The 27,928-nt window shown below is 51.3% G+C and overlaps 1 protein-coding gene across 1 annotated transcript; it reads left to right on the top strand.

Annotated features, from left to right (window-relative positions):
• Positions 1–960: 960 nt before the first annotated feature.
• On the top strand, positions 961–26,975 carry Traf2 (TNF receptor associated factor 2). The gene is made up of 11 exons (XM_051166206.1): positions 961–1,303; positions 4,254–4,472; positions 6,128–6,206; positions 6,510–6,608; positions 14,460–14,621; positions 16,605–16,679; positions 18,701–18,775; positions 21,771–22,052; positions 22,393–22,570; positions 25,875–26,023; positions 26,688–26,975. The coding sequence occupies exons 1-11, from the start codon at positions 1,167–1,169 to the stop codon at positions 26,904–26,906; spliced, it is 1,674 nt and encodes a 557-aa protein (XP_051022163.1). The 5' UTR covers positions 961–1,166; the 3' UTR covers positions 26,907–26,975.
• Positions 26,976–27,928: the final 953 nt, after the last annotated feature.

Below are 27,928 nucleotides of genomic sequence, written 5' to 3'. Positions count from 1 at the left end.
AGCTTGAGGCTTATGTTGGACATCTGTCTTCCCTGTTTACTGGCCCCGCCCCCTTTACAGAGAGGTGGAGGTCCCACCTGGATGCCACACTGGGCATCCATCACATCACTGCTCTGTGCTCCGCCCTGTTCCTGCCCATAGAGGAGGAGGCCCAATGGATGCTGCACCTAGGACCTAGGACCCAGGTGGGCAGTGGAGTCAGTATTTGGGGCAGGTTGTCATTTAGGTGTATGGAAACTTGAGAACAAGAAAATGAAGGATTTGGAATGTGAGCAGCTGGTACATGTCTCAGGGGTGGGGTGCTCTGTTTAGAGCAGGAGGTGAATTTGTGACAGGCTGGGCCAGTTGCATTGCCAAAAGGGGTTTTGTGTTGTGTGCCACATGTGCCATAGCCTGCTGAGCTTTGGGCTGTCCAGTTCTTGAGGCGGCTGCAGCCTTCAGTCGAGGGCTACTGCCCTCCTAGCGGTCAGGAGGGGAGAGCTACACAGGTTGGCACCCCTCCTTTGTCTTTGTGGCTCTGTGTTCCCTCCTTGCCTCCTGACAGCCAGTTCCTGGGAACCAGGCTTCAGCGGGATGGCGGTGGCACAGACCTAGAGGAGCTGGCAGGAGCTGGGAAGGAAGGCAAGCACAGTTGCAGGGCTTTTGCTTTCATGACCAGAGCTGGGAAGCCATTGAGGTCCTGAGCAGAGTAGTTCCAGAGTTCATCCCAGGAGGCCACAGCAGCAGAGGGGAGCAGTGCACTCAAGGCTGGAGCAGTCTGTTATGTGTTGAGGTCCTGACAGACCCTGGTGCTGCACACTCGGAGTGGGGGTGGGGCATTTAAATCTAGATCTGTTGTTGCTGGGTATGTGAGACTGGAACAGGAGGAGAGATTACTGAGGGTCGTATCTAGGAGGATAGTTGTCGAGGTTAAAGCCCTACTGTTGTGTCATGACCCTTATTTATTTATTGGTTTTTTTGAGACAGGGTTTCTCTGTGTAGCCTTGGCTGTCCTGCACTCGCTTTGTAGACCAGGTTGGCCTCGAACTCATAGCGATCCACTTGCCTCTGCCTCCTGAGTGCTGGGATTAAAGGTGTGCGTGCTTGTGACCCTTTTTAAATTAAAAATTTACTTGAAGTTACTAAGTTTTTATTTTGTGTTTGTGTGCACAGTGTCTGTGCACCACATGTGTGCTGTTCTGCAGAGGCTACATGAGGGCATTGGATCCCCTAGAACTGGAGTTCAAGTGCGTTCTCAACTACCACTGTGGGTGCGGGGAACCAGACTCTGGGCCTCTGGAAGCCTAGTGACTTTACAGAGCAGGTACATGTGTGATGCAAGGAGATGTATCTACCTCAGAGAGAGGGACAGGGTCAGGTCGGCCCTCCCAAGCAGGGCTGTGCACCCTGACGAGCACTTAATCAGACAGGGTTATGCGCAGGCTCTCGGGACTTGGGTGTGGGAGTCATCAGTGCCATATGCAGGGTACTTGAGTGACTGGGAGTGTGTGCACTCTTCCTGTAGGGTAGGTCCCCTGAAGGAGACTCAGACATCCCTGTGCCTCGTTTGTAAATGGTACCCTATGAGTGGGTGGGGTCATTGTGCTGCTTTGTGGTTCCCAGAGGTGAACAGGGGGGCAGGACGTGCTGTTCGTACTGCAGTAGTTGTGTGTACTTGTCCTGGATCTCAAGTGTTTGAAGTGGAAATACTTTCTGCTTGGGCTCTCCATTAAGTTGCCCTTTGTAGGCGAGTGGGTGGGAGTCCTCTCCTCCTTTGAGACTTACAAGCAGTACAGAGCGGTTTGCTGCGAGCGCTTCAGGCTGCTGGGCTGTGGCCATGCGGGATTCTTGCTTCTTCTGGAGTCCACATCTTCAGCCACAGCTTGGTTCACAGAAACCAGTCACTGGTGCCTAGCATCTGAAAAACATTTGTTGAATGGAAAGAAGATGGCAGGTGACAGCTGTTTCTGGTGCATCATGAATGCTATGGGGTTGTTGTAATGCGTGTTCAGAATCGAAGCGCGCTTGAAGGGATGGTAAGCTGCTCATAACAGTCATCTTTATAATGAGCACCGCTTTGAAAGGCCGAGCTGGTGTAGATCCCGTCACGTGCTGCCTGTGCTGGGGTCTCCCTGTGATCTCTTGGGGCTCTGAGCACCTGATGACCAGGGAAGGCAAGGAGAAGAGCCTAGGGCTGGAGTGTTTAGGAGCGAAAGGTAGCAATGGGGTCAGGGCAGCGTCAGTGTAGGAGTTGTGCACTTGCTGTTCTTCCGAGTGTGGCTGGACCCTGGGTGACGGTGTGTGGGAGAACATTGCAGGCTGACCGTCAGAGGAGGCGGGATTGGCTAAGGACTGAACAAGGAGTGGACTACTCAGAACCTGTGGGCTTGATCAGTCCCTGGTGAGCAGCTAAGGGTGGAGAAGAGGAAGAGCCAGCCTTGGCAGACTAGCCGGTCACTCAGTTTTTCAGGCCAGCAGACCTACCAAGTGACTCACGGTGGCAGCAGACCCACCTGCACTGTTTTCTGAACCCGGCCTCCACCAGTGCTTTGCTGGATAGGGCTGTGTTCATGCCTGCGTGTGTACTGTCCCAAGGCTTTGAGGGACATCAAGCCGGCAGGGCAGACAAGTCAGTGGGGCAGCAAGGTGTGAAGGAGGCCACAAGGCCCCATCCAGCGCTTGCACAGGCACAAGGCAGCTAGGGCTGCTGCTGTTCCTGGAGCTCGGGAGCTGCCTCTGGAGCTTGCATGTGGGAGTGATTCTGGGAGGTGGTGTGTAACTGAATAGACGTGACTGGGGCTTTGCTGCCAAGAGAGGACTAGGGCTGCTGCTGCTGCTGCTGCTACTTATGGCTTCCTTGTCTCCAGGACATCTCAGATTCCAGATACTTCAGTCTGTGTCCCAGGGCATGTAGCCACTGCTTCCTTAAGCTCACCCAGACTGAACCCCTTCTTCACAGCTAAGACCCTGGGAGGTCCACGTCCATGTCCTCCCACCCCGCAGCCCCAGATGCCTTCTTGTCCTTGGCGGGACTAGCCTGCTCTTCTGTGAGAACCGGCTGTGATCCCACCCCCTCACAGGCTCTAAGAAGCCCTGGTTAGCAGCTGCCCCAGCCTTTAAGCTGCTTTGGAGATGGAAATACAAGGAACTTGTCACTGGCAAATGGTCCTCCAGATGTGAGGGGCCATTGGAACCTAGAGGTACCGTGCTACTACTTTAGGGAGTCCAGGCCTCCTCACAGCTGCCTCTCGGCCTGAGGAGACCGCTCTTCCTGGGCTCTTTAGTGTGAGGGCTCCCAGAGTGTGGCCTGAGAAAGTGGGCAAGACGACAGAAAGGCTGCTTGCCGAGTAGTCACTCTGGGAGTTGAGAGGGAGCCCATAGGGGCTGCTGTGCTGGAGGATAAGGGAGGAGCCTGGGGTTGAAGAAGAGCCAAAGTTGACAGAAGGGAAACTAGGATGGACTAGGCAGAGTATCTCTGGTATGCCGGGTGCTGTCTAGAGGGTCCAGGAGGGATGGGCTCTAGTTGACTGTGAGAGACGCGTCTTGGTGAGGATGGCACGTGCCAGATCTAGACTGGCATGACAAGGGGCTCATTGCAGTGTGTGGAGAACTGGTACCAACGGGGGGAGCATAGTGATCGTGCCAGGTATGGCCACCTCCATGGTGCTGTCTAGGACCCAAGGAACTAGCAGGTCGGCATCTCCTGCCCCGTTAGCCTATGGCACGCATCAGAAGCATCCGCCATCTTCAAACATGTCTCTTGTGGGGACTGTGAGTGTGGGGTGTCAGCAGGAAGCGCTCCAGCCAGGACTGGTGCCAGCAGGTAGGAAGCTCATGAATTGGGTAGTTACTGTGGGTGCCACCAAGTCTGTCACCTGTATTGACATCTCTTCCCACCTTTGTAGCAGGAGATTTGGTTGGCTTATCTCCAAGGCTTCCCAGAACTCTCAAATCCTGTTCCTTAGATCTGCTTTCAAGGTCATTGCAGTGGCCTAGGTCCTCACCGTGTCGCCTCCTGGTGTTCTTTATCACCTCCCTCTGCCCTAGAGCAGTGGTTGTCAGCTGTGGGTGGAACAACCCTTTCACAGGGGTCACCTAAGAGCATTGGAAGACATGCACAGTTACGTTCATAACAGTAGTAAAATTATTACAGTTATGGAGGGGTCACCACAACATGAGAAACTGTATTAAAGTGTCGTGACACTAGAAAGGTTGAGAATCACTGCCCTAGATGTCCTGAACTGAGGTGTGATACTGTCTTTGTTTTTCTTTAGGGCTTTGTGGTGTGTGGGGGTTATAACTCACATGGCTGCAGCCAGTGTGACTCCCCCTGGCTCCCTAGAACTGCTGCAGCCTGGCTTCTCCAAGACTCTCCTGGGGACCAAGTTAGAAGCCAAGTACCTGTGCTCAGCCTGCAGAAACATCCTGCGGAGGCCCTTCCAGGCCCAGTGTGGCCACCGCTACTGCTCTTTCTGCCTGACCAGCATCCTCAGGTATGCATGGCTAGCTGCTCGTATGGGCAGGGGCAGGGGCAGGGGCAGGGGCAGGGAGTGGCTCTGATGGTAAATCACGTTGTCCAGTGGTTGCCAGTACAAATTCTCATGAATTCTGGAATCTGGAGCCTTAGCCCAAATCAAGAGTGTAAAATTTACCATTTAAGAACATTGATTATAGCTAGGTAAGGTGGAACAGTCCTTTAATCTCAGCACTTGGGAGGCAAAAGCAGGAGGATCTCTGTGAGTTCAAGCCTATCCTGGTCTATAAGTGAGTTCTAGGGCTATATAGACTTTGTCTCAAAAAAGAGGAAAGAAAAGAAAGAATGGAGAATTAAGAATTGATCATAGCAAGGTATGGATATATATATATATATATATTTTTTTTTTTTTTTTTCTTCCCCCCTTTTGCTTCTTGTTTCCAACTCTTGGGAGGTAGAGATGGGAATATCAGAAGGTCAGGATCATCCTTGGTCATGTAGCAAGTTCAAAACCAACCTCAGATATATGTCTCAAAAACTAACAACAGAAGTCAGAGAGCTGGCTCGGTGAGAAAGGGCACTTGCTGCCTAACCTGATAACCCAAGTTTGAGCCCTAAAATCAGCACATAGTGTTGGAGAGACTGGATAGCCACAAGTGTCTGACCTCTACCCGCACACCTTGGTACATGACTAAACACACGAGAGTTTAAAATGTAACAAATTAAACGTAGCAATAGGGCTAGACAGGTAGATGGTAAGGTGCTTGCCGTGCAGTCAGGACCTGAGCTTGATCCTCCCCACTTATGTAAGAACGTGGACATGTTAATGTGTACTCAAAATCTCGGCATATGCCTGGAAGACAGAGGCAGGAGGATTCTTGGGGGCCATTGTTTAGCCTACTCTGTGTGTTCTAGGTCCCGGTGAGAGTTGTATTTGAAAAAAGTGGAGGGCACCTGAGGAAGAACACCTGCTGTTTGACCTGGCTTCCATGTACACACATACATGTACCTGTATTACACACACACACACACACACACACACACACACACACACACACACACGTGTCACACACAAACACACACACACAGTGATTTTATATATATTGGAATACTATTTTTGGACATGTGAGATTATGTATAACATGTCCCTGTTGGTTTCATAGGCACTAGTGTGAGGCTGCTCTGGGTGGACAGACTGAATGGCGTGTGGTGGGCAGCTGACACGTGTCACTGTATAAAAGGGCAGCAACAGTGCATGTGCAGAAGAAACACACCCACGTTTTCCTGCCATGTGTTTTGGAGTGTGAGGTTTTTTTAGAGAGCCAGTGCCTTGTTCGCAAGGGAAAGGTTGGAGCCTGGAGTGGAGGCTCAGTGACAAGGCACTTACCTGGCAGTCACAAAACCCTAGCTCAACCTGTGACATCACAAAGCTAAAAGAACTAGGAAGAAGTGACTTGACCTTGCAAGCTCAGGCCCTGATACCATTTTCCATATCGAATCTTCTCATTTGTGAATTTTTAATAAAACATTGTACAGTTGATGTACTTGTTTGACCAGAGGTGGGAAAAATGAGAATGAGTGGCACGGAGCCGCGTGGTGGCTGAGTGGACGGTGCTGGGTTAGGCTCCACAGCAGGTCTGCAGGGGGGTTTTCTGTTTCTTGTTTTCCCACTAGCTCTGGGCCTCAGAATTGTGCTGCGTGTGTCCATGAAGGCCTGTATGAAGAAGGCATCTCTATTTTAGAGAGCAGCTCGGTGAGTACGCTGTGTTGAGCTAAACGTGTCGAAAGGGGCAGAGCGTGTGTAGGGCGTTTATATAGTAACATTGATAACAGACTGAGAATTTGGGAGCTAGAAGTGGCGTGTTGATGACTGTTGAGGGTTGGAGAGGTGGGGAGCGTGGGTTAGCTGGCCCTCAGTTACCCTCTGCCCGCCATGAGCTGGCTGGTGCCCGTGTGCTCCGCAGGCTGTTTTGGGTAGGGTCTGTTATCTAGCTGTTGCTTCAAAGGCAGTAGGGTGCTAGGAGGAGGTGTATAACCCAAGGACCTTCCTGTCCAGGCCTTTCCAGATAATGCTGCCCGGAGAGAGGTGGAGAGCCTGCCAGCCGTCTGTCCCAATGATGGATGCACCTGGAAGGGAACCTTGAAAGAATACGAGGTACAGAGACATTTCTGTTCTGGCTGGTGGCTAAATCTCTAGAAGTGGGCTTTGGAGAGTTCCACAAAACATTTTAAAAAGTGATTTATTGGCTGGGTGTGTTAGCACACGCCTTTAATCCTGGCACTTGGGAAGCAGAGGCAGGTGGATCTTTGTGAGTTTGAGGCCAGCCTGGTCTACAAAGCGAGTCCAGACAGCCAGGGCTACACAGAGAGACCCTGTCTTGAAAAACCAAAAAAAAAAGTGATTATTTTCTTTTATATGAATTTGTGTTTGCTTGCATGTGTGTCTGTGTGAGGGTGTCGGATCCCCTGGAATTGGAGTTAACAGACAGCTGTGAGCTGCCATGTGGGTGCTGAGAATTGAGCTGGGTCCTCTGGAAGAGCAGTCAATGTTCTTAACCACTGAGCCATCTCTCCAGCCCTACAAAACAGTTCTCATAGAGGCCGTGTTTGGCTCTTGCTAGTACTGGCCTGATGAATATATGTGAAAAAAGTCACTCCTTAGAAAGTGTTCCCATATACCAGGCGTGGTGGCACACACCTTTAATCCCAGCACTCAGGAGACAGAGGCCGGCAGATCTCTGTGTGTTCGAGGCCAGCCTGGTCTACAAAGTGAGTCCAGGACAGCCAAGGCTACACAGAGAGACCCTGTCTCAAAAACAACAACTTAAAAAAAGAAGAAAAGAAAGTGTTCCTTTATCTGAGCATGCCTGTAATCCCAGCACTTGGGAAGCTGAGGCAAGAGAATCATAAGTTCAGGGTTAGCCTGGCCTACCTAGAGAATTCTCATTCTTCCTCTCCCTCCCCTTCTCCCTCTCCCTCCCCTCCCTCCTCTTCCCTCTTGAGTGACCTTTCTAAAACCCAGATAGTGCAGATAGGCCTGTAGCGTGGAGTATGTCACTTCTTTCCAGGTCTCAGTTCCCTTCTCTACCCCATGGTAGCGCCGAATTGAAGGTACCTCAGGTAGGAAGCCAGCGCCGGGCTGCCCTTGGTAATATCATGTTTGCTTAGGCTACAGAGCTCCAATTCTTCGTTGGAAACTGCAGCTTCTAAGCTCCATGGGATTCTGTGATGTATGTCATATCTACAAGGGTTTTGTTTGGTTTTTGAGACATACATAGCCCTGGTTGTCCTGGAACTCACAGAGATCCGTCTGCCTCTGCCTCCCAAGTACTGGGATTAAAGGCGTGTGCTACTATGCCTAGCTCACAAGAGTTTCTGGAAATAATTCAAGTATGGGTTCAGTGTTACATAGTCACAGAAAGGCATCTAAAAGGCCAGTAGAAGACGTGGTATATGAGTGGTGCCAGTGTAGTGGGAACATTAGCATGAGCCTCGTGTCACTTTAGGACCCCCTCAGTTAAACCTGCCTCTCAGAGGCCAGGTGGTTAGGCGAGGCCAGTCCAGTCCACCGGTTTCTCATTTCTCCTTGTGCCTCAGTGACCTTCAGATGTTTCTGCCTCGGCTGGACATGGTGAGAGCACCTATAATCCCAGCTGGACATGGTGAGAGCACCTATAATCCCAGCTGGACATGGTGAGAGCACCTATAATCCCAGCTGGACATGGTGAGAGCACCTGTAAGCCCAGCTGGACATGGTGAGAGCACCTGTAAGCCCAGCTGTTGGAAGGCTGAGGCTGCCGAATGAGGCCCTGTCTCCTGTGCCTTGCCACGTGTGCCTGGCTACATGTCCCATGCCCTGTTGACTGGCTACACTTGTCATCTCAGGCTCGGGGTTTCATTTGGTAGCTGAGCAGTGGGCTTCACTCGGGTGAAGTCCACAGTATACTCTTTTTTTTTTTTTTTTTTTTTTTTGGTTTTTCGAGACAGGGTTTCTCTGTGTAGCCTAGGCCATCCTGGACTCACTTTGTAGACCAGGCTGGCCTCCAACTCACAGCGATCCGCCTGCCTCTGCCTCCCGAGTGCTGGGATTAAAGGTGTGCGCCACCACACCGGCTTACAGTATACTCTTAAAGTGAAATGCCTAGTACTTTCTGTGAAAGAGATGGCCCCTAGGGAACTGACAGGCTCAGGGCATTAGGTGGATGCAGGAAAACGTGGGGCTTATGTAACCTATTGCCCTTGAGACCCCTGGGGCAGGTGGAATAATAGATCCAGCCCTGTGCCAGGCTGTAGAATCCTCTGAGAGGTCTGTTGCCTCCAGGCCTGTGGTATTGGAGGTCAGTGACTGTGTGGCCTCTGACTGATGGCCAGGGATTGCAGCCAGGCCACAGGCTTGATGCCATGTGGCTTTGTAGGCATGCAGGGTGGAAAGTCCCTGGCTGCACCCTTTGAGAGCTCTGGAAAGTCCCTGAGATGAGTTGGGCTTGGTCACGTGGGAGGGCAGGCACAGCTCTGCCTTAGCTGATTTTATTGATAAAAACTTGTCACTGGTGGCAAATGTCACAGGCCAGGACAGAAGTTACAGACTCTGTGTGTAGTCATTATCACCTCTGCAGATAGCCTGTCACGCACCTGTTTATTTCTTGGCTTTCACTGAAAACTAAGAGTATGACTAAAACATTTAAAAAAAAGATTTATTTATTATGTAGACAGTGTTTTTGCCTGCATGTACTCTTGCATGCCAGAAAAGATCTCATTACAGATGGTTGTGAGCTACCATGTGGTTGCTAGGAATTGAACTCAGGACATTTGGAAGAACAGTCAATGCTCTTAGCCTCTGAGCCATCTCTCTAGCACCACTAAAACATTTTTTATATGGTTTGAATTATTCAAAATGTTTGGAAAGATGGAGAAAAATTCTACTTAGCCTTCAGCTTTGTTTGTCGTTTATGAAAAAGTGTTTGGTTCTAAAAAATGGACTGAAAGCCCTATTGAAATCTGCTCTCTTGAAGGCAGGACATGGTGCTGCACACCTTTATTCAAAGGCTGGCAGCTCTGTGAGTTCAAGGCCAGCCTGGTCTCTACATGGTGAGCTCCAGGCCAGCCAGGGCTACAAAGACTGGGGAACACCTGACACTGGGGAGTCATTGGACTTTGTAGAAGAGCTAGATTTACTGGTAAATTACCAGCTTTTTGTTTGCTTGTTTTCTGTCTTTTCGAGACAGGCTCTGTGTAGCCTTGGCTGTCCTCCAACTCACTCTTTAGATTAGGCTGGCCTTGAACTCACAGAGATCCATCTGCTTCTGCCTCCCAAGTGCTGGGATTAAAGGCGTGTTCCAGTGTGCATGGTCTTATCGTGTTTTCTTTCTTTCTTTCTTTCTTTCTTTCTTTCTTTCTTTCTTTCTTTCTTTCTTTCTTATTATTTTATGTGTATGGGGGTTTTGTCTACGTGTGTGTATATCCCAAAGAGTACTGGATCCCCTACAACTGGAGTTAAGGTTGCCTGCGAGCCACCACCTGGGCACTGGGGACTTGAACCAGAGTCCTCTGCAAGAACAACAAGTGCTTCTGACCACTGATTCCTCCCATACACATCCTGTGTTCTTAAGAAGTTCAGGCTGGGCGTGGTGGCACGCACCTTTAATCCCAGCATTCAAGAGGCAGAGGCAGGTGGATCGCTGTGAGTTTGAGGCCAACCTGGTCTACAAAGTGAGTCCAGGACAGCCAAGGCTACACAGAGAAACCCTGTCTTGAAAAAAAAAAAACAAAAAAAGGTGGGGGGCACTAGAGAGATGGCTCAGAGGTTAAGAGCACTTCCTGTTCTTCCAAAGGTCCTGAGTCAATTCCCAGCAACCACATGGTGGCTCACAGCCATCTATAATAAAAATCTGGTGCCCTCTTCTGGCCTGTAGGTGTACATTCAGGCAAAACGTTGTATACATAATAAATAAATATCTTAAAAAAAAAACTCAGTGTGGGGCTAGAGTTGGCTCTGTGGTTAAGAGCATGGCCTGCTCTTGCAGAGGACCTGAGTTCAGTTCCCAGCAGCCCCACGACAGGTCACAGCATCTGCAGCTCCACTTCCAAAGGATCCAGTGCCCGTTTCTGGCCTCCTTGGGAACCATGCACACTTGGTACAGTCAGATGTAGGCAAAACACTCATACATATAAAATAAAACAAAAGTTAATAAGTCTGCTGGGCACAGGTCGTGCACGCTTTTAATCCAAGCACTCTGGGGGCAGAGGAAGGCGGATCTCTGAGTTAGAGGACAGCCAAGGCTACCACAGAGAAACCTTGTCTTGAAAAACTTAAAAAAAAAAAAAAAAAAAAAAAAAAAAAAAGTCAATAAATCCTAGTCTGGTGTAGTGTGATCCCAGCCCTTGAGAGACAGAGGCAGGCTTATCTCTGTGAGTTTGAGGCCAGCCTGGTCTACATAGTGAGTTCCAAATCAGCCAAAGTTATATAGTGAGACTGTCTCAAACCCCTGCCCCTGTCCCTTCTTCCAAAAAAAACAAAAAGCAAAAACTGTAATGGCAGCTGTATTTGCTTAAGATGTTAAATTTGAATTCTGGTTGAATAAATGCTGATATATTTGGATTGTGTCTGCTAGCGCTGTTGAGTCTGAGCTTTGTTTGTCCTTGTTGCCTGAGTGTGTTGGTATAAGTGTACCTTCTGTCTGTAATCCTTTGAGCTCAGGACCCAAGGATCAGCATTTGACCCCTGCCTACCGCCAGAACCCATTTAAGAAGTCAGGCGTGGCAGCATGCTCCTGAGGTCTCAGCGTTGCAGAAGCAGAGGCGGAGGCTGGGGTGTGGTGGCTAGCCGACTGGAGCAGCCAGTAAGCTCAGCTCACGTCCTCAGAGGGCCTGGCTCCCCTGGGAGTTTGAAGCACTGATGCAGGGCCTTGAACCCAGGGCCATGAGCACACAGAGCAGCTCCTCCGCCACGAGCCACACCTGGCCCAGGGGAAGAGAGTTGTATTGGAATTTGTCAGAATCGGGTATAGAATGGGTCGCAAGAGAAACAAACAGCAACGTTGAGCAGTGGGCTGAGGACCAGGTCAGCACCAGGGCTCCTGGGTGCCCACCAGGCTTCCCTCCCCTGCTATGTTTGCCTTTATGTGTTACTTCAAAGCAAATCAGCCTGCTTTGTCATTCGTTTCATTTCTTTTCCAGTGTAGGGGGTTGAATCCAGAGCTTTGTGCATTCTAGGCTTTCTACTACCATATGTACAGCTTTGAGTAGTGTGTGTGTGTGTGTGTCTGTGTCCATGTGGCTGCACATAAGTGTGTGCATTTGGAGGCCAGATCTTATTATAGATGGTTGTGAGCCACCATTTGGTTGCTGGGAATTGAACTCATGACCCTTGGAAGAGCAGACCAGTGCTCCTAACCTCTCAGCCATCTCTCCAGCCTAGAGAGTTTCTTTTTTCTTTCTTTTCTTTTCTTTCTTTCTTTCTTTTCTTTTTTTTTTTTTTTTTTTTTTTTTTTTTTTTTTTTTTTTTTTGTTTGTTTTGTTTTGTTTTTCCAGACAAGGTTTCTCTATGTTAGCCTTAACTGCCGCTTTGAAGACCAGGCTGGCCTCGAACTCACAGTGATCCACCTGCCTCTGCCTCCCAAGTGCTGGGGTTAAAGGCGTGTGCCACCACTCTAGCTTCTTTCTTTCTTTTTAAATTTTATTTATTATTATGTATACACTGCTCTGCCTGCATGACAGAAGAGATTAGATCACATTATAGATGGTTGTGAGCCACCATATGGTTGTTGGGAATTGAACTCAGGACCTCTGGAAGAACAGTCAGTGCTCTTAACCTCTGAGCCATCTCTCCAGCCCGACAGAGGGTTTCTTTTCTTTCTTTCTTTCTTTTTTAAAAAGATTTATTATTATGTACACAGTGTCTGCCTGCATGTGTGTCTGCCTGCCAGAAGTGGGCACCATATCTCATTATACATGACTGTAGCCACCATGTGGTTTCTGGGACTTGAACTCGGAACCTCTAAAAGAGCAGACAGGGCTCTTAACCTCTGAGCTGTGTCTTCAACCCAAGAGAGGGTTTCTTGTTGGCCTGGAGCTCACTAGTTAGTTGAGGCTGGCAGCCACCTTACCCAGGGATCCTATCTTTGTTTTCCCAACATTGGAATCATAGAGTATACTGCTATATGTGGCTTAAAAAAAAAAAAAAAAAAGATTTATTATGTATACAGTGTTCTGCCTGCAGGCCAGAGGAGGATATCAGATCACATTATAGATGGTTGTGAGCTCCATGTGGGTGCTGGGAGTTGAACTCAGGACCTTTAGGAAAAGCAGCCAGTGGTCTGAACCTCTGAGCCATCTCTCCAGCCCCCGTATGTGGCTTTTTTAAAACATAGGATTTGGGGGTTAAAACTCAGGTCTTGATGTTTGTATGGTACATACTTTATCAATTGAGCCATTCCCAGCCTCATGTCATAAATAGCTTTTTAGCTAAATTGCAGTAACTTAACTTAGCTTTCCGTTCTGTAACTGTTACAGCATAGTAGTTTGAGGCCCCTCTTTGTGCTTGTTTTAATAGCTAACTGTTGCACACACAAGGAGTTCTCGGACCATGGCACGCAGAGCACATCTGTGCTGGGCCAGATTGCCCCTTGGACTTGACTGTTAGTGTGGGTGTCTGCGTCCCTGTGCATTCTAGCTTGGGGTTGCAAGTGCTGTACAGACCATGCCTCTTTGTCTAGAACCCCGCATCTTTTCTTGTCTAGAACCCCGCCTCTTTTCTTGGCTTGACCGAGGCTCCCTCACCCTTTTGTCCTCTCAGAACAACCTTCCTCCAAAGTTGTTGAACAGCTCTGAGCGGCAGCCAGGATCTTCATGGCCCTGCTGTTGGGTCCTTTCTGGTCAGCTCTGGTCTGACTCTCAGGAGACTTCCATCTTGCCTATTAACCTTCTCCTGGCCGTTTCCTTCTCTTCCGCTCACACTGTCTTCTACTTCTCGGTCTCAGAGCTCAGGGAGCTGAGCCAGGTGCAGGGCGCAAGTCCTGTGCTATTTTACACATGCATGTGTCCATGGCAAAGGGCAGTAGAGGGAGGTTTCCAGGGCCTCAGGACTCTATCAATGGAGGCTGAATTAGCACTAGGAAGATGAGAGTTATGGATGGACAGTGGGGGCTGCACAGCGCTGCTCGTGCTTCCTGTACTGACATGTCAGGCATGCTGGCTCGCGCCTTAATCCCAGCACTCAGGAGGCAGAGGCAGGTGGATCTCTGAGTTCAAGGCACGCATGGTCTATAGAGAGAGTTCTAGAACAGCCAGGCCTACCCAGAGAGACCCTGTCTTACCTCCCCACTCCAGCCCTACCCCCCCCCCGAAAATGTACAGAGAAGGAAAACAAAAAGATAGTATAGCCAACAAATCTCTAATGCCATGTTCCCATTGCTGCGAAAAGACACCATGACCATAAAGAAACTCATAAAGAAAAACATTTTAACTGGAGCTGGCTCACAGTTCAGAAGGTTAGTCCATTATCAGCATGGTAGCATGCAGGCAGACATGGTGCTGGAGGAGCCAAGAGTTCTACATCCTGATCCACAGGCAGCAGGAGGAGACTGTTATACTGGGCGTAACTTGAGCATAGCCCGCCTCTAAAGTGACACGCTTCCTCCAGCAAGGCCACGCCTCCTAATAATGCCACTCCCTATTGGCCAAGCATTCACACATGAATCTTTGGGGACCATTCCTATTCAAACCACCACAGGAGCCGACACAGGGGAAGAGTCGAATGTCCTGGGGTACCACCCACACAGAGATCGCCGCGGGGGCCGGGGGCTCAGTCTAGCACAGCTAGGAGTCAACATGCCTGGTTTCTGAAGGTGGGAAAAGGACACACTGCCTGTGTATGTGTGCGCGGTGGTCGTGAGGAGGGCGAGCTGTGCGATGGGGGGACTGGATAGCATGGAGCTCCAGGCCGCTTGCTCGCACTGTGGCCGCCTGCGGTCTGCTACTGTTCTTCATTTACTTTGTTTGTTGCCAGAGTTGCCATGAAGGATTGTGCCCATTCCTGCTGACCGAGTGTCCTGCATGCAAAGCCCTGGTCCGCCTCAGCGAAAAGGAGCACCACACTGAACAGGAGTGCCCCAAGAGGAGCCTGAGCTGCCAGCACTGCAGGGCACCCTGTAGCCATGCGGACCTGGAGGTGTGCCGGGCGGGTACAGCCTGGGTGGCAGTGTCTACAACAGGGGCATTCAGCTAGAGTGTGCTGCCATGGCTGCAGTTGACCAAACTTCCTCACGCTTGTCTTCATGGTGCCATGGAGGTTAGAAGGCTCTTGGTGGAGCTGGGCTTCAGAATGTACCTAGTACTGAGTTGTTTTTTAAAAGTGATTTATGCCGGGCGTGGTGGTGCACGCCTTTAATCCCAGTACTTGGGAGGCAGAGGCAGGCGGATCGCTGTGAGTTCGAGGCCAGCCTGGTCTACAAAGCAAGTCCAGGACAGCCAAGGCTACACAGAGAAACCCTGTCTCGAAAAACAAACAAAAAAAAAACAACAACAAAAAAGTGATTTATGTAATAGAAAAAAAAATCAAGAAAAGGATTTTTTTTTTTTTTTGTCTCAAGATAGAGTTTCTCTGTGTAGCCTTGGCTGTCCTGGACCCACTTTGTAGACCAGGGTGGCCTTGAACTGACAGCGATCCTCCTGCCTCTGCTTCCCAGAGTGCTGGGATTACATGTATGCCCACCACACCCAGCTAAGGAAAGAATTCTTCAAGGGGATGGAGAAATGGCTCGCAGCCACTGTAGAGGACCTGGTTCAGTCACAGCCCACGCGATGGCTTACAACAGTCCATCAGGGAGATCCATTGTCCTTTTCTCACTTCCGTGGGCACCACGCAAAACACTCACCATATAAAATAAACAAGTCTAGAAATAGATATGTGTATATTTTGAGACAGGTTCTTACCTGTAGCCTTCCGTGGACTAGAACTTGCTGTGTTGACCAGGCTGGCCTCAAACTTACGGAGATCCTCGTGGCTCTGCCTCTCAAGTGCTGGGATTAATAGCTTATGCCACCATGCAGAACTAAAAAAATGTCAAGTGTTTATAGCAGAGTTCGGTGGTTACTCAGTGCCTGTAATCACAGTTCTCAGGAAGTTGAGGCCAACCTAGACTATATGTCATGTCCCCACCTCCCCCAAACGAGAAAAATGTCTTATTTTAGAAAGGTTGAAAGACAAGAGAAACCAGCACTGTGACTGAGCAGCTGTGTGTCACTGTTAATGAGCACGTCTGGTGGTGTGTCATGTCAGTTACTGTGCTTCAGGGTGCTTGTCAGTTGCAGCTTGCCATCCCTTAACACGGGCCTGAGATAATCACTTTCCAAAGAGAAAAGATGTGTCTTGGCTTTGGAGTACATGATAGAGAAGTGAAAGAGAGGAGGGGCTGAAGTCTCAGGGTCCCCTTTAGAGCACGTTCCCAGCAACCTACAGGATTTCCACTAGGCCCCACCTCTTGACTGCGTCCCTTGCACACCTAGAGTACCATGTTAGTGCCTAAGCCTTCAACATGGAGACCTTTGGGGGACGCTGCCAAGCCAGAGCATATCTAAAATTCAACAGTATTTACTGTATCACTTCTGGCGTGAGTGCATTTCCACTGTGAGAAGGTAACCTTCACACAGATTTGTTTTAGCTGGAGCCATCAACAGCTCTTTCTCCAGCCTTCTCTCAGCTGCCTGTAGAATTTGCTCTCCACATCTGATGTTGGCGCTGTGATCTTCTGTTGCGTGATCGGGCCAAACAAGATGGTCTGATGTTGGGCACGCCATAGGAGCATATCAGGGTCTCTCTTCAGGAAAAGTCGGCTGTGCCTTGGGGCCATGTGACGACAGCATAGTCTAGTTCTGAGGAAGCTCTGCACAGCCATTTTGATCTGTACATGGACCTTTGTTCTAGTCATATGTTGCAAAGGTGATGTTCCCTTTATCTTCCTCATGTTCACTGGAGGCTACAGAGGAACAAGAAAGTCCTAAAGTCTGAATGCGTGAGGGCGCCTGCAGAATCTCATCAGGGCTAAACATGGCTTCTGAGAGTCACGGGAGCCATGAGCACGTCAGTGTGCCCCCTCCTCCCTCCTGGCCTGGCCTGCTTTGGCATTTAATGCTGCTGCTATGTCTCTTTAAGGTACACTATGAGGTCTGCCCTAGGTTTCCCTTAACCTGTGACGGCTGCGGCAAGAAGAAGATCCCTCGGGAAAAGGTAATGACTTCCTCTGTCTTCTGAAGACCATGGGTGCTGGACCTGGTGCTCCCTGGGGAAGGTTTATCATTTTGGTGGCTTGTGACCTGGTGCCCAGAAGCAGCAAAGTGATGTTCATGCGCCATTACCAGGGCTGCATTTCTGTGGGCATGGTGGCTTTGCTTTTTTCTTTCCTTTTTTTTTTTTTTTTTTCTTTCCTTTGATGTTTTGGTTTTGGTTTGTTTGGTTTTGGTTTTGGTTTCCTGAGACAGGGTTTGTCTGTGTAGCCCTGATTGTCCTGGACTTGCATTGTAGACCAGGCTAGCCTCTGCTTTCCGAGTGCTGGAATTAAAGGTGTGTGCCACTCTGACCAAATGTTCATTTGGATTTTGTTGTTCATTTGTTCTGTAGACCAGGCTGGCCTTAAAGTCATGGACTTGTCTTAAAGGCATGTTTCACCATGCCTGACCCTCCCTGACCTCCCCTCCTACACACACAGGATTTCATGTAGCTCAGGCTGGCCTGGAACTTAATGTATAGCCAAGGATGGCCTTGACCTCCTGATCCTCCTGCCTAACTGCAGAGTGCTAGGATGACAGGGACAGGCATGCACCACAACCCTGGTTTCTGTCATCACTATTGGGCAAGTTCCTTTTGGTGGTGTAGTGTGTGAGTTGGAATCTGGGCTGCACAGCTTCCTACACTGAGCTGGTCTCTGTGTTGATGGAAATGTACCTCTCCCTGCAAAGAAAGGCGGCATGGGGAACTGAGGACCAGTGACCGCGGCTCAGGGCACATCCAGTCTCCAAATAATGAGGGTGTTTTTTTGTTTGTTTGTTTGTTTGTTTTTAATTATTGTATTTTGTGTGCGTGGATGTTTTGCCTACATACATATCTGTGTACCACAGGCATACAGTGCACGTGAAGCCCAGAGTGGGTGTTGAATCTCCTGGTTCAGTGTGAGCCTCTATGTAGGTGCTGGGAGTTGAACCTCGGTCCTCTGGAAAAGAAATGCTCTTAACCACTGAGCCATCGCTCTAGCCCACAAATAAGTTTTAACATGGAAATAGTTTTATAAAGTTCTATGTTTGTTTGTTTTTGAGACAGGGTTTCTCTGTTGCCTTGGCTGTTCTGAACTCACTCTGTAGACCAGGCTGGCCTTGAACTCACTGAGATCCGCCTGCCTCTGCCTCTGCCTCTGCCTCCCTGAGTGCTGGGATCACACATGTGCACCACCACCACCCGGCACATGCTATATTTTCAAGTTAAGTTTTTCACAGGACAAGTTTGACCACAGTTGCTGCCTGGAATGGTGGGTAGGAGAAAGAAATGTTCCTTACCTCCCACCGGGGTCTCAAAGACATGGTTCTTTTGCTTTTATCAGACACATGGCCTTTGTTGACTGTGAAGTGTGTGCATTGATCAGGGTGTGTGCCTATGTTCCATGTGTTCATCTGTGGTTTGTTATCCTGTCCTGTCCCCACATAGCACAAGGGGTGGCCTGTGCTCACAGGCTGTGCTTGTGAATCTGAACACTTTAGCCAAGGCCCAGGGGCTTCAAGATTCCATACCCTCAGGACTGACAGAAGTAACAGCTGGTTGCTTTCTTTTTTTTTTTTTTTTTCTGAGACAGGGTTTCTCTGTGTAGCCTTGGCCGTCCTGGACTCACTTTGTAGACCAGGCTGGCCTCCAACTCACAGCGATCCGCCTGCCTCTCTCTGCCTCCCGAGTGCTGGGATTAAAGGCGTGCGCCACCACGCCGGCCAGCTGGTTGCTTTCTATGTGGCATAGCCCTCCAAATCATGACTAGTCCCCCAGCAGGCCTGAAATGTCCGTTCCCACAGTGGCTGTGTGGAAGTGGCTTGTCTGATCTTACCTTGTGGGGATGATGGTGAGAAGGCAGTGGGTGCGTCCAGTGGTTTCTTTTGTAAATTCCGACTTGGTCAGCACCTTAAGAAATAGGTAACAGCTTGTGCTTGTGTGTGTTTGCAACCTTCGGTAATGACAATGGCCCTGGTAACGTCCTCCTCCTCCCCCTCTAGTTTCAGGACCATGTTAGAGCTTGCAACAAATGCCGGAGCCTCTGCAGATTCCACACCGTCGGCTGTCCTGAGATGGTAAGCCAGGGGTGTGCTTGTGGGGCCTGGGAACCTGCGTGGGTCTTTCCCTTATGCGGAATAGCCTCCAGCTCTGGCTCCTCTTGGGTTCTTCAACCTCTGTGTTACCTGCCCTGGCCATCTCTCAGCACCCTTCTTCCTGCCCTCAGGTGTCCTGGCTTACCCTCTTGAGATCTCCTAGGTGGCTTTGATCACTGCTTGTGTCTGAGAACACTCAAATGCGTGTGCTGCTGACACCTCAGAACTACACCCTGGTCTTCTGTTTCCTTGCTCTCCACCCTCTTCCCGTCTCTTCAGGAAAGAAAAGCACACAAGCAGGGCGTGGTGGCTCACACATTTAACCCCAGCACTTGGGAGGCAGAGGCAGGTGGATCTCTGTGAGTTCAAGGACAGCCTGGTCTACAAAGAGGGAGTTCCAGGACAACCAAGGCTACACAGAAACCCTGTCTCAAACAAATAAACTAACTCCTGGTTTTTTGGGCTGGAGACTGGCTCAGCCATTAAAACTAAAAATATCAGAAAAGCACACGGACAGCTCAGTTGTCTAGCTGAAGGCCCAGTGCCCAGTGCTCCGCCAGGCCCTCCTCTTGTCCTGTCCTTCACGTGCATGCTAACACATCCTTGGCTGTTGGCAGATGGCTCCTGTCCCTCCATCTGCCATCCTGTCTCATCATCTCCTGCCTGGACACAGGCTTTCTGTGTTGTCTGGGCACCTCCTGCCCACTCTGCTGCTCTGATCTCTTACAGTAGAAAGCAAAATGTGCTTGGACCTGCGCCTCCTGTGGCATCCCCAGGCTCTGATTCAGACTTGCCTGGTCCCTCTTCCCTCTGCCCTGGTCACTGACCTGGCTGTCCATGAGGATGCTGACTTTTCCCACCCCAACCTTTTGCCTTGCTATATTTGGGGACTCCCTCAGGCCTCCTCGGGTCCCTGTCAGTGTGTACCCTTTCTCCACTTGTACAGACCTGCCTCACCCCTTCTTTCTCATCCTGTCACAGGCTATTTCTTTGAACAATGGGAGCCCCTTGGCATCCCTCCATGATACATGAACATGTGTTGGTCCACAGAGGGCCTGTAGGGTTTGTGTGTTAGCAGTGAGAGAAGGTACTGAGTCTGTGGTGTTTAGGGTCAGGGCATCTCTGTTCTCTTCTGTTGAGTGCTGGGGATGGTCACTAGTTTCGTTTCAAAGCAGCCAGGCTCCCTGCAGGAGGCGATTTGGAAGTGTTGGTCCTAAGATCTGGGTATTCCTGGGGTGCTCCAGTTAGTCTCTGACATTGTAGTGACTTTGCTGACCCCTGCTGGAGAAGCCACTGAGCAGATGGCATATCCTTCGCTCCAACCCCGCCTGCCCTGTGAGGTGCTGGTCCTCTGTTTACCTCCTGTCATCCAGGCGGCTACACCTCCAGCTGGGAGCACAAATGTCTTGATTTCTTTTTATTTATATTTTGAGTGTGTCTTTTTTTTGTTCTTTTTTTTTCCAACACAGGGTTTCTCTGTGTAGCTTTGGCTGCCCTAGACTCACTTTGTAGATCAGGCTGGCCTCAAATTCACAGGGATCCACCTGCCTTTGCCTCCCGAGTACTGGGATTAAAGGCGTGTGCCACCACACTTGAGTGTCTTTTTAAAAGTAGTTTATTTTATTATTTTTAATTTTTCATTACATTTATTTTGTGTGTGTAAGCCATAGCATGCATGTGAGACCAGAAAACAGTTTTCATAGTTGGTTCTGTCCTTCCAGCATATGGGTCCCAGGGACTAAACTCAGTTATCCGGCTTGGAGACAGCACACTTACATGCTAAAACCATCTTGTCAGCCCTAGTTTTGCTTTAAGTTGGGTTTGGTTTTGGACCAGATTCTCACTATGTAGCCCAGGCTGGCCTTGCACTCATAGAAATCCCTCTGTCTCTGACTTCTGAGTGCTGGGATTAAAAGCATTTGCCATTGTACCCTTTTATTTTTCCAAATTAGCATACAATGAGTGGTGTCATTGTAGTTTTAAAGTATACTTAGAGCTGGGAAGTGGTGGCGCACACCTTTAATCCCAGCACTCGGGAGGCAGAGATAGGCGGATCACTGTGAGTTCAAGGCCAGCCTGGTCTACAAAGCAAGTCCAGGACAGCCAAGGCTATCATAGAGAAACCCTGTCTCGAAAAACAAAACAAAAAAGTATACTTAATATCTTAAAATTTTTTACACAAATTCCAGCACTCATGGAGCCAGAGGCAGGTGAATCTTTGCGAGTGTGCAGCCAACCTGATATGCGGAGCAAGTTCTAGGAGAGCCCAGGCCTGACAGAGAAACCTTGTCTCAAACCAGCAGGCAGGTGTGGTGCAGGAGCAGGCAGGTGTGGTGCATGGGCAGGCAGGCAGGCATGGAGCAGGCAAGTGTGGTGCAGGAGCAGGCAGGCAGGCATGGTGCAAGAGCAAGCAGGCAGGCATGGAGCAGGCAGGCAGGTATGGGGCAGGAGCAGGCAGGCATGGGGCAGGAGCAGGCAAGTGTGGTGCACAAGCAGGCAAGCAGGCAGGCATGGTGCAGGAGCAGGCAGGCAGGCATGGTGCTAGAGCAGGCAGGCAGGCATGGGACAGGAGCAGACAAGTGTGGTGCAGGAGCAGGCAGGCATGTGTGGTACAGGAGCAGGCAGGCATGGTGCAGGAGCTGGCAGGAAGGCATGCATGGTGCAGGAATAGGCAAGCAGGCGTGGTGCAGGCAGGCAGATAGGCATGGTGTTGGAGCAGGCATGGTGCAGGGGCAGGCAGGCAGGCATGGTGTTGGAGCAGGCAGGCAGACAGGCATGGTGTTGGAGCAGGTAGGCAGGCATGCAGGGGCAGGCAGGCAGGCATGGTGCTGGAACAGTGGCTGAGAGCTCACATCTTGAGATAATAACCACATGGCCTTATGGACCTCTGACCTTCAATACAGTGTGGCCCCTGGTGCTGCACTGCCCATGCTGGGTCTGTGTAAACATGCCAAGAGCTGCCCGTCCTCTACCACAGGTGGAACCTGAGAACCTGCAGGATCATGAGATGCAGTGCCTGCGGGAACACCTGGCCCTACTGCTGAGTTCTTTCCTGGAGTCCAAAGCCTCACAGGGAACCCAGAACCAAGTGGGGCCAGAGCTGCTACAGCGGTGCCAGACTTTGGAACAAAAGACAGCCACCTTCGAGAACATTGTCTGCGTCCTCAACCGGGAGGTAGAGAGGGTAGCAGTGACTGCAGAGGCTTGTAGCCGGCAGCACCGGCTCGACCAGGACAAGATTGAGGCCTTGAGTAACAAGGTTTGTACCTGGCTGGAATAGGGAGTCCTGGCCTTGGAGCCAGATAGTATGGAACCCCTTCTACATGCCGTGGCTTGGGCTTTGGCCTTCTGCTTTCTGAGTCCCGTGTTCTGAGAGACTGAACCAGAGGGCTGGATGGGCTAGCAGCTGACCTAGGAGAGTACAGCATCAGCCATGCAGTAGGCTGGGGCTACAGAGCCTTCCATGTGGACTTGGAGCATGTACCTAACATTGGCATGTAGCTCCTGGCGATAGAAAAGGCTCAGAGGCCAGCAGTGGGAAGTTGGGGGCTCAGGGCCCACAGTACATGGCTGTAGAGTTCTGTGTCTCTGCTCTGCAGGTGCAGCAGCTGGAGAGGAGCATTGGCCTCAAGGACCTGACCATGGCTGACCTGGAGCAGAAGCTCTCAGAGTTGGAGGCTTCCACCTATGATGGCGTCTTCATCTGGAAGATCTCAGACTTCGCCAGGAAGCGCCAGGAAGCCGTAGCTGGCCGTACGCCTGCTATCTTCTCCCCAGGTGCCATCTGGGGTCCTGTCATGTGCTTCAGACCCTTAGGGAATGGCCCCCGCCTAGGGCAGGGCACATGTTCAACTGGCACGCTGGGCAACACGCCCTCCTCAGGAGGAGGTTCATGGGCAAGAGGGGCTTTTGGGCGCCGAGTTGGCTATGCAGAGCATGCCCCTGCCACCTGCAGGTGAGCATGGTGGCTTGGAGTGGATAATGCAGGACAGACCTTTGCAGGCAGAGCTATGGCTTCAAGCTTGTTCACCTCCCACCCAGCTGGGCTGAGCTTTGGTATTTGCGGCGCAGGGGCCGGTGAGAATGCTCCTCCTAATCTCTAACTGCAGGGTCTCTTGAGGGGCGCTCTTGAGCTCCTCTGAAAGGTACTGCTGGAGCTAAAGGGGTGGCTGTGTTGTAGGGCCCATTTGCTTCCCTTATGCCACATGCCATGGTGGCTGCCCCAGACAGTGATGGCCCAGGCCTTTGTCTTTACCCTGTGTTAGTCTCTCCTTCCTGCTCAGTGGCTTACTTCCTAATTTAGTTTGTCATCCGTCAGACTGTGGGCTGCACAGATGCTATCTTGGGTCTTGCTGTACAGATCTGCCAGTGCAGGCGAGGTGGCCTCAGATTCATTCTGTAGCCCAGGCTGAACTTGAACTCACGTTGGGAAGCTTGTGTCTTAGGTAGCCATAACCATGTTCTGACTGTCGTGTGTTACCTATATAGCAATGCTTCTTAGTCTCCTAGTGCTGAGACCCTTTAATACAGTTCCTCGTGTTGTGCTGACGCCCAGCCACGGAGTTACCCTGTTACTACTTGATAGCTGTCATTTTGCTACTGTCGTGAGTCATACGGGATCAGGACCCACAGGTTGAGAACTGCTGCTGTGGGCCTGAGGGGTGTTCACTGCTGGTCTGAGTTTCTGCTCCTCGGATGCCTCTGCTGAGGTTGGCAGACTTGGGGTTCCTGTGGCCTGGTGTCCCTTCATAGCTTTTCTGGGGGCCCCAGCTACCAGAGTTTTGCCACCATACTTGTATACATTGTCAGCCTGGGGTTATTAAAATTATCATTGTAAGTTATTACTTTAAAGGGGGGAATGCAGCAAGATGGCTCACTGGGTTTGTAGGAGTGATCTCTGGAACCCCTATTAAAATTGGTAGGAGAGCAGGCTGTGGTGGCACATGCCTTTAATCCCAGCACTCAGGCAGAGGGAACCAGGTGACCAGCCTAGACTATAGAGAGAGTTCCAGAACAACCTAGAGAGACCCTGTCTCAAAAAGCAGAACAAAACATTGGAAGGAGACAAGTGGCTCTACCAAGCTGTCTTGGCTTCCACATCCACATACATGCTGCGGCCTGTGTGACCCCGTAGTACTGCACACCCACATACACGCTGCGGCCTGTGTGACCCCGTAGTACTGCACACCCACATACACGCTGCAGCCTGTGTGACCCCATAGTACTGCACACCCACATACACGCTGCAGCCTGTGTGACCCCATAGTACTGCACACCCACATACACGCTGCAGCCTGTGTGACCCCGTAGTACTGCACACCCACATACACACTGCAGCCTGTGTGACCCCGTAGTACTGCACACCCACATACACGCTGCAGCCTGTGTGACCCCATAGTACTGCACACCCACATACACACTGCAGCCTGTGTGACCCCATAGTACTGCACACCCACATACACACTGCAGCCTGTGTGACCCCATAGTACTGCACACCCACATACACGCTGCGGCCTGTGTGACCCCATAGTACTGCACACCCACATACACACTGCGGCCTGTGTGACCCCGTAGTACTGCACACCCACATACACACTGCAGCCTGTGTGACCCCGTAGTACTGCACACCCACATACACACTGCAGCCTGTGTGACCCCGTAGTACTGCACACCCACATACACACTGCAGCCTGTGTGACCCCGTAGTACTGCACACCCACATACACACTGCAGCCTGTGTGACCCCGTAGTACTGCACACCCACATACACACTGCAGCCTGTGTGACCCCGTAGTACTGCACACCCACATACACACTGCAGCCTGTGTGACCCCGTAGTACTGCACACCCACATACACGCTGCGGCCTGTGTGACCCCATAGTACTGCACACCCACATACACACTGCGGCCTGTGTGACCCCATAGTACTGCACACCCACATACACGCTGCGGCCTGTGTGACCCCATAGTACTGCACACCCACATACACGCTGCAGCCTGTGTGACCCCGTAGTACTGCACACCCACATACACGCTGCGGCCTGTGTGACCCCATAGTACTGCACACCCACATACACGCTGCGGCCTGTGTGACCCCATAGTACTGCACACCCACATACACGCTGCAGCCTGTGTGACCCCGTAGTACTGCACACTCACATACACACTGCAGCCTGTGTGACCCATAGTACTGCACACCCACATACACGCTGCAGCCTGTGTGACCCCATAGTACTGCACACCCACATACACGCTGCGGCCTGTGTGACCCCATAGTACTGCACACCCACATACACGCTGCAGCCTGTGTGACCCCATAGTACTGCACACCCACATACACGCTGCGGCCTGTGTGACCCCGTAGTACTGCACACCCACATACACGCTGCAGCCTGTGTGACCCATAGTACTGCACACCCACATACACGCTGCAGCCTGTGTGACCCCATAGTACTGCACACCCACATACACGCTGCGGCCTGTGTGACCCCGTAGTACTGCACACCCACATACACGCTGGCAGACTGTGTGACCCCATAGTACTGCACACCCACATACACACTGCGGCCTGTGTGACCCCATAGTACTGCACACCCACATACACGCTGCAGCCTGTGTGACCCCGTAGTACTGCACACCCACATACACGCTGCGGTATGTGTGACCCCGTAGTACTGCACACCCACATACACGCTGCGGCCTGTGTGACCCCGTAGTACTGCACACCCACATACACGCTGCGGCCTGTGTGACCCCGTAGTACTGCACACCCACATACACGCTGCAGCCTGTGTGACCCCATAGTACTGCACACCCACATACACGCTGCGGCCTGTGTGACCCCGTAGTACTGCCCATGAGCACGCACATGATGACCTGGAGAAGTCAGGCAGGAGGACTTGGGCTCGCGGGCCAGCCTCAACTGCATGGCCAGGCTCTCTGGGTGGAGGAGGGTTTGAGAGGAAAACCTTTTCTTGATGTTTGCCAAAGGCTGAATGATTGTTTGTGTTTTCCTCTCTGTGGGTGGGCTGCCCGTGGAGAACACGTCCACCCCATCCTCACTGGCCCTTCTACCTCCAGCCTTCTACACGAGCAGATATGGCTACAAGATGTGTCTGCGCGTCTACTTGAATGGCGATGGCACTGGGCGGGGAACTCATCTGTCTCTGTTCTTCGTGGTCATGAAAGGCCCCAATGATGCTCTCTTGCGATGGCCTTTTAATCAGAAGGTATGAGGCAGCCCCAGGATTCTAGGTGAATGTGTGGATGCGTTTGGGTACAGCTTCCGAGTGGCTAGGTTGTCCAAGACACTGTGTGTATCCAGGCAGATTGGGCTGTGGTGCTCCAGTGATTTCTCAGTGCTGCTTGTGACATGTTACTGGCTTCATGGCACACACATGTTTGGAAGTCTCTGGGGGAAGTATGCTTCAGGGAAGGCCACAGTCACAGAGCCCCCAGAGTCATCCTTAATGAAGGAATTGAAACCCCAGAGAACAGACTATATGAGCATGGTTTCTCCCTCACCGCATAGGGCCCAGCTCTCCCCAGGGGAGGCAGGGCAGGTGAAGAGGACCAGCAGGCCCAGAGACCCTGCCAGTCGGTGGTCAGCAGCCGGACCTCTGTTCTTGTGAAGTACTTTTCTTCCCGGGCAAGCTTCAGGGTCTCAGCAAGAAAAGTCTGTAGATGAGCACTGGAGAGATGCACACAGGACAGTGTCTAGTATAAGCTTTAGCCTCAACTCCCAGCAGACACTGGGCATGCAGAGCCTGCATAGACAGTTGTTCCCGCGTGAGAAGCCGAAAAACTGTGTGCCTAGGCACACTGCTGTGGGAGAGACAGGATGGGGTTGATGTGTGGTTTTCACTGCTCCCTCTCTGGACTGACTTCTCTCAGGTGACGCTGATGCTGCTGGACCAGAACAACCGGGAGCATGTGATCGACGCATTCAGACCTGACGTAACCTCATCCTCCTTCCAGAGGCCTGTCAGTGACATGAACATCGCCAGCGGGTGCCCCCTCTTCTGCCCTGTGTCCAAGATGGAGGCCAAGAATTCCTATGTGCGGGATGATGCTATCTTCATCAAGGCTATTGTGGACCTAACAGGACTCTAGCCACCCAGCTAGGATAGCAGCTCAGTGAGGAGCTGCCACACTGGGCCAGGGCCCTGCCACACAAAGGTGGGCAGGCTTGATACAGATGCTGCCTGGGGAGAGCCTCAGCCTCATGCCAGTCCGCATCACACAGAAAGGCAGGAGGGAACCTCCAGGTAGCCCTCAACTGGCAGACTGAGAGAGGGGCCATTCAGCTCAGGGCCTCGGGGGGACCAGCTACAATCTCCTCAGCTTTCCAGTAGAAAAGCTCTTGCTGTTTTTCTGTCTGGGGAAAGGGGAGGCCCTTGGGTGGGGTACTCAGAAAGGGCCTCTCTCTCGAGAGCTTCAGAGCTGCACCAGCAGCAAGAGTGTGAGTGGCCTTACCCACTCTGGCTGTGGAAAGGAGGTAGGGCTGCACAGGAGAAGGGGTTCACCTGCAGTGTAACCCAGGAGACAAGCACTGAGACACAGGCACTCACTGGAGAAGGGCCTGCCTGGGCTGCACAGCCCTGCCCCGAGGCCTGGACTGAGGAGAAGTGATTAAACTGTTGACATGTCTGTGGTGAGTGGTGTTCATGCGGCTCCTGCTTGCCTGTTATGTCCAGTCTAGGTGGTGATGGCCCTCTGGGCCTCCTGCCTTACTCACACTGCCTGGCTCTGTTCTTAGGTCCTCCAAGCCCAGTGAGCACTCCACTGTGGGTCTGCCTGCGTAGAGATGAAGGGATGACCCTTGGCCTCGCCCCTGCCCAGGGTCCTGGCCTGGCCCTTGGCCTGCTCTAGACTGAAGTTGGCGTGGAGACACCATGGCCTGGGTACTAGGTTAGAAGGAATGTCGGATGGGAGAGCACTATGGGGAGCCATCCATGCCCAGCTCTGAGCAAGCTATGATGGAGAGGGAAGCATTGCCCTCTAGACCCACCCCGTCTCATGGTCCTTGTGCACTGCTCTGTTCCTGCTGTGTCTGCTTCTTCACGCTGTTATGTGTTGGTTTTAAAGAAACAGCCTGGGGTGGCAGCATGGCGGACAGCTGGCTTTACTCTGAC

Source organism: Acomys russatus, chromosome 24 (genome assembly GCF_903995435.1).
Source record: "Acomys russatus chromosome 24, mAcoRus1.1, whole genome shotgun sequence".
In the NCBI taxonomy this organism is placed as follows: Eukaryota; Metazoa; Chordata; class Mammalia; order Rodentia; family Muridae; genus Acomys; species Acomys russatus.
Note: the sequence above shows the minus strand (reverse complement) of the source record. Positions and strands in the feature narration are given on the sequence as shown.

Bases quoted from the DNA above. Each gene is read 5' to 3' on its own strand.
- Traf2 (XM_051166206.1), top strand. From the start codon at position 1,167: ATGTGTGCTGTTCTGCAGAGGCTACATGAGGGCATTGGATCCCCTAGA. The intron at 14,622-16,604 runs GTGTGCCGGGCG...TGTCTCTTTAAG, and splicing joins GTAGCCATGCGGACCTGGAG to GTACACTATGAGGTCTGCCC. The intron at 22,053-22,392 runs GTTTGTACCTGG...TCTGCTCTGCAG, and splicing joins TTGAGGCCTTGAGTAACAAG to GTGCAGCAGCTGGAGAGGAG.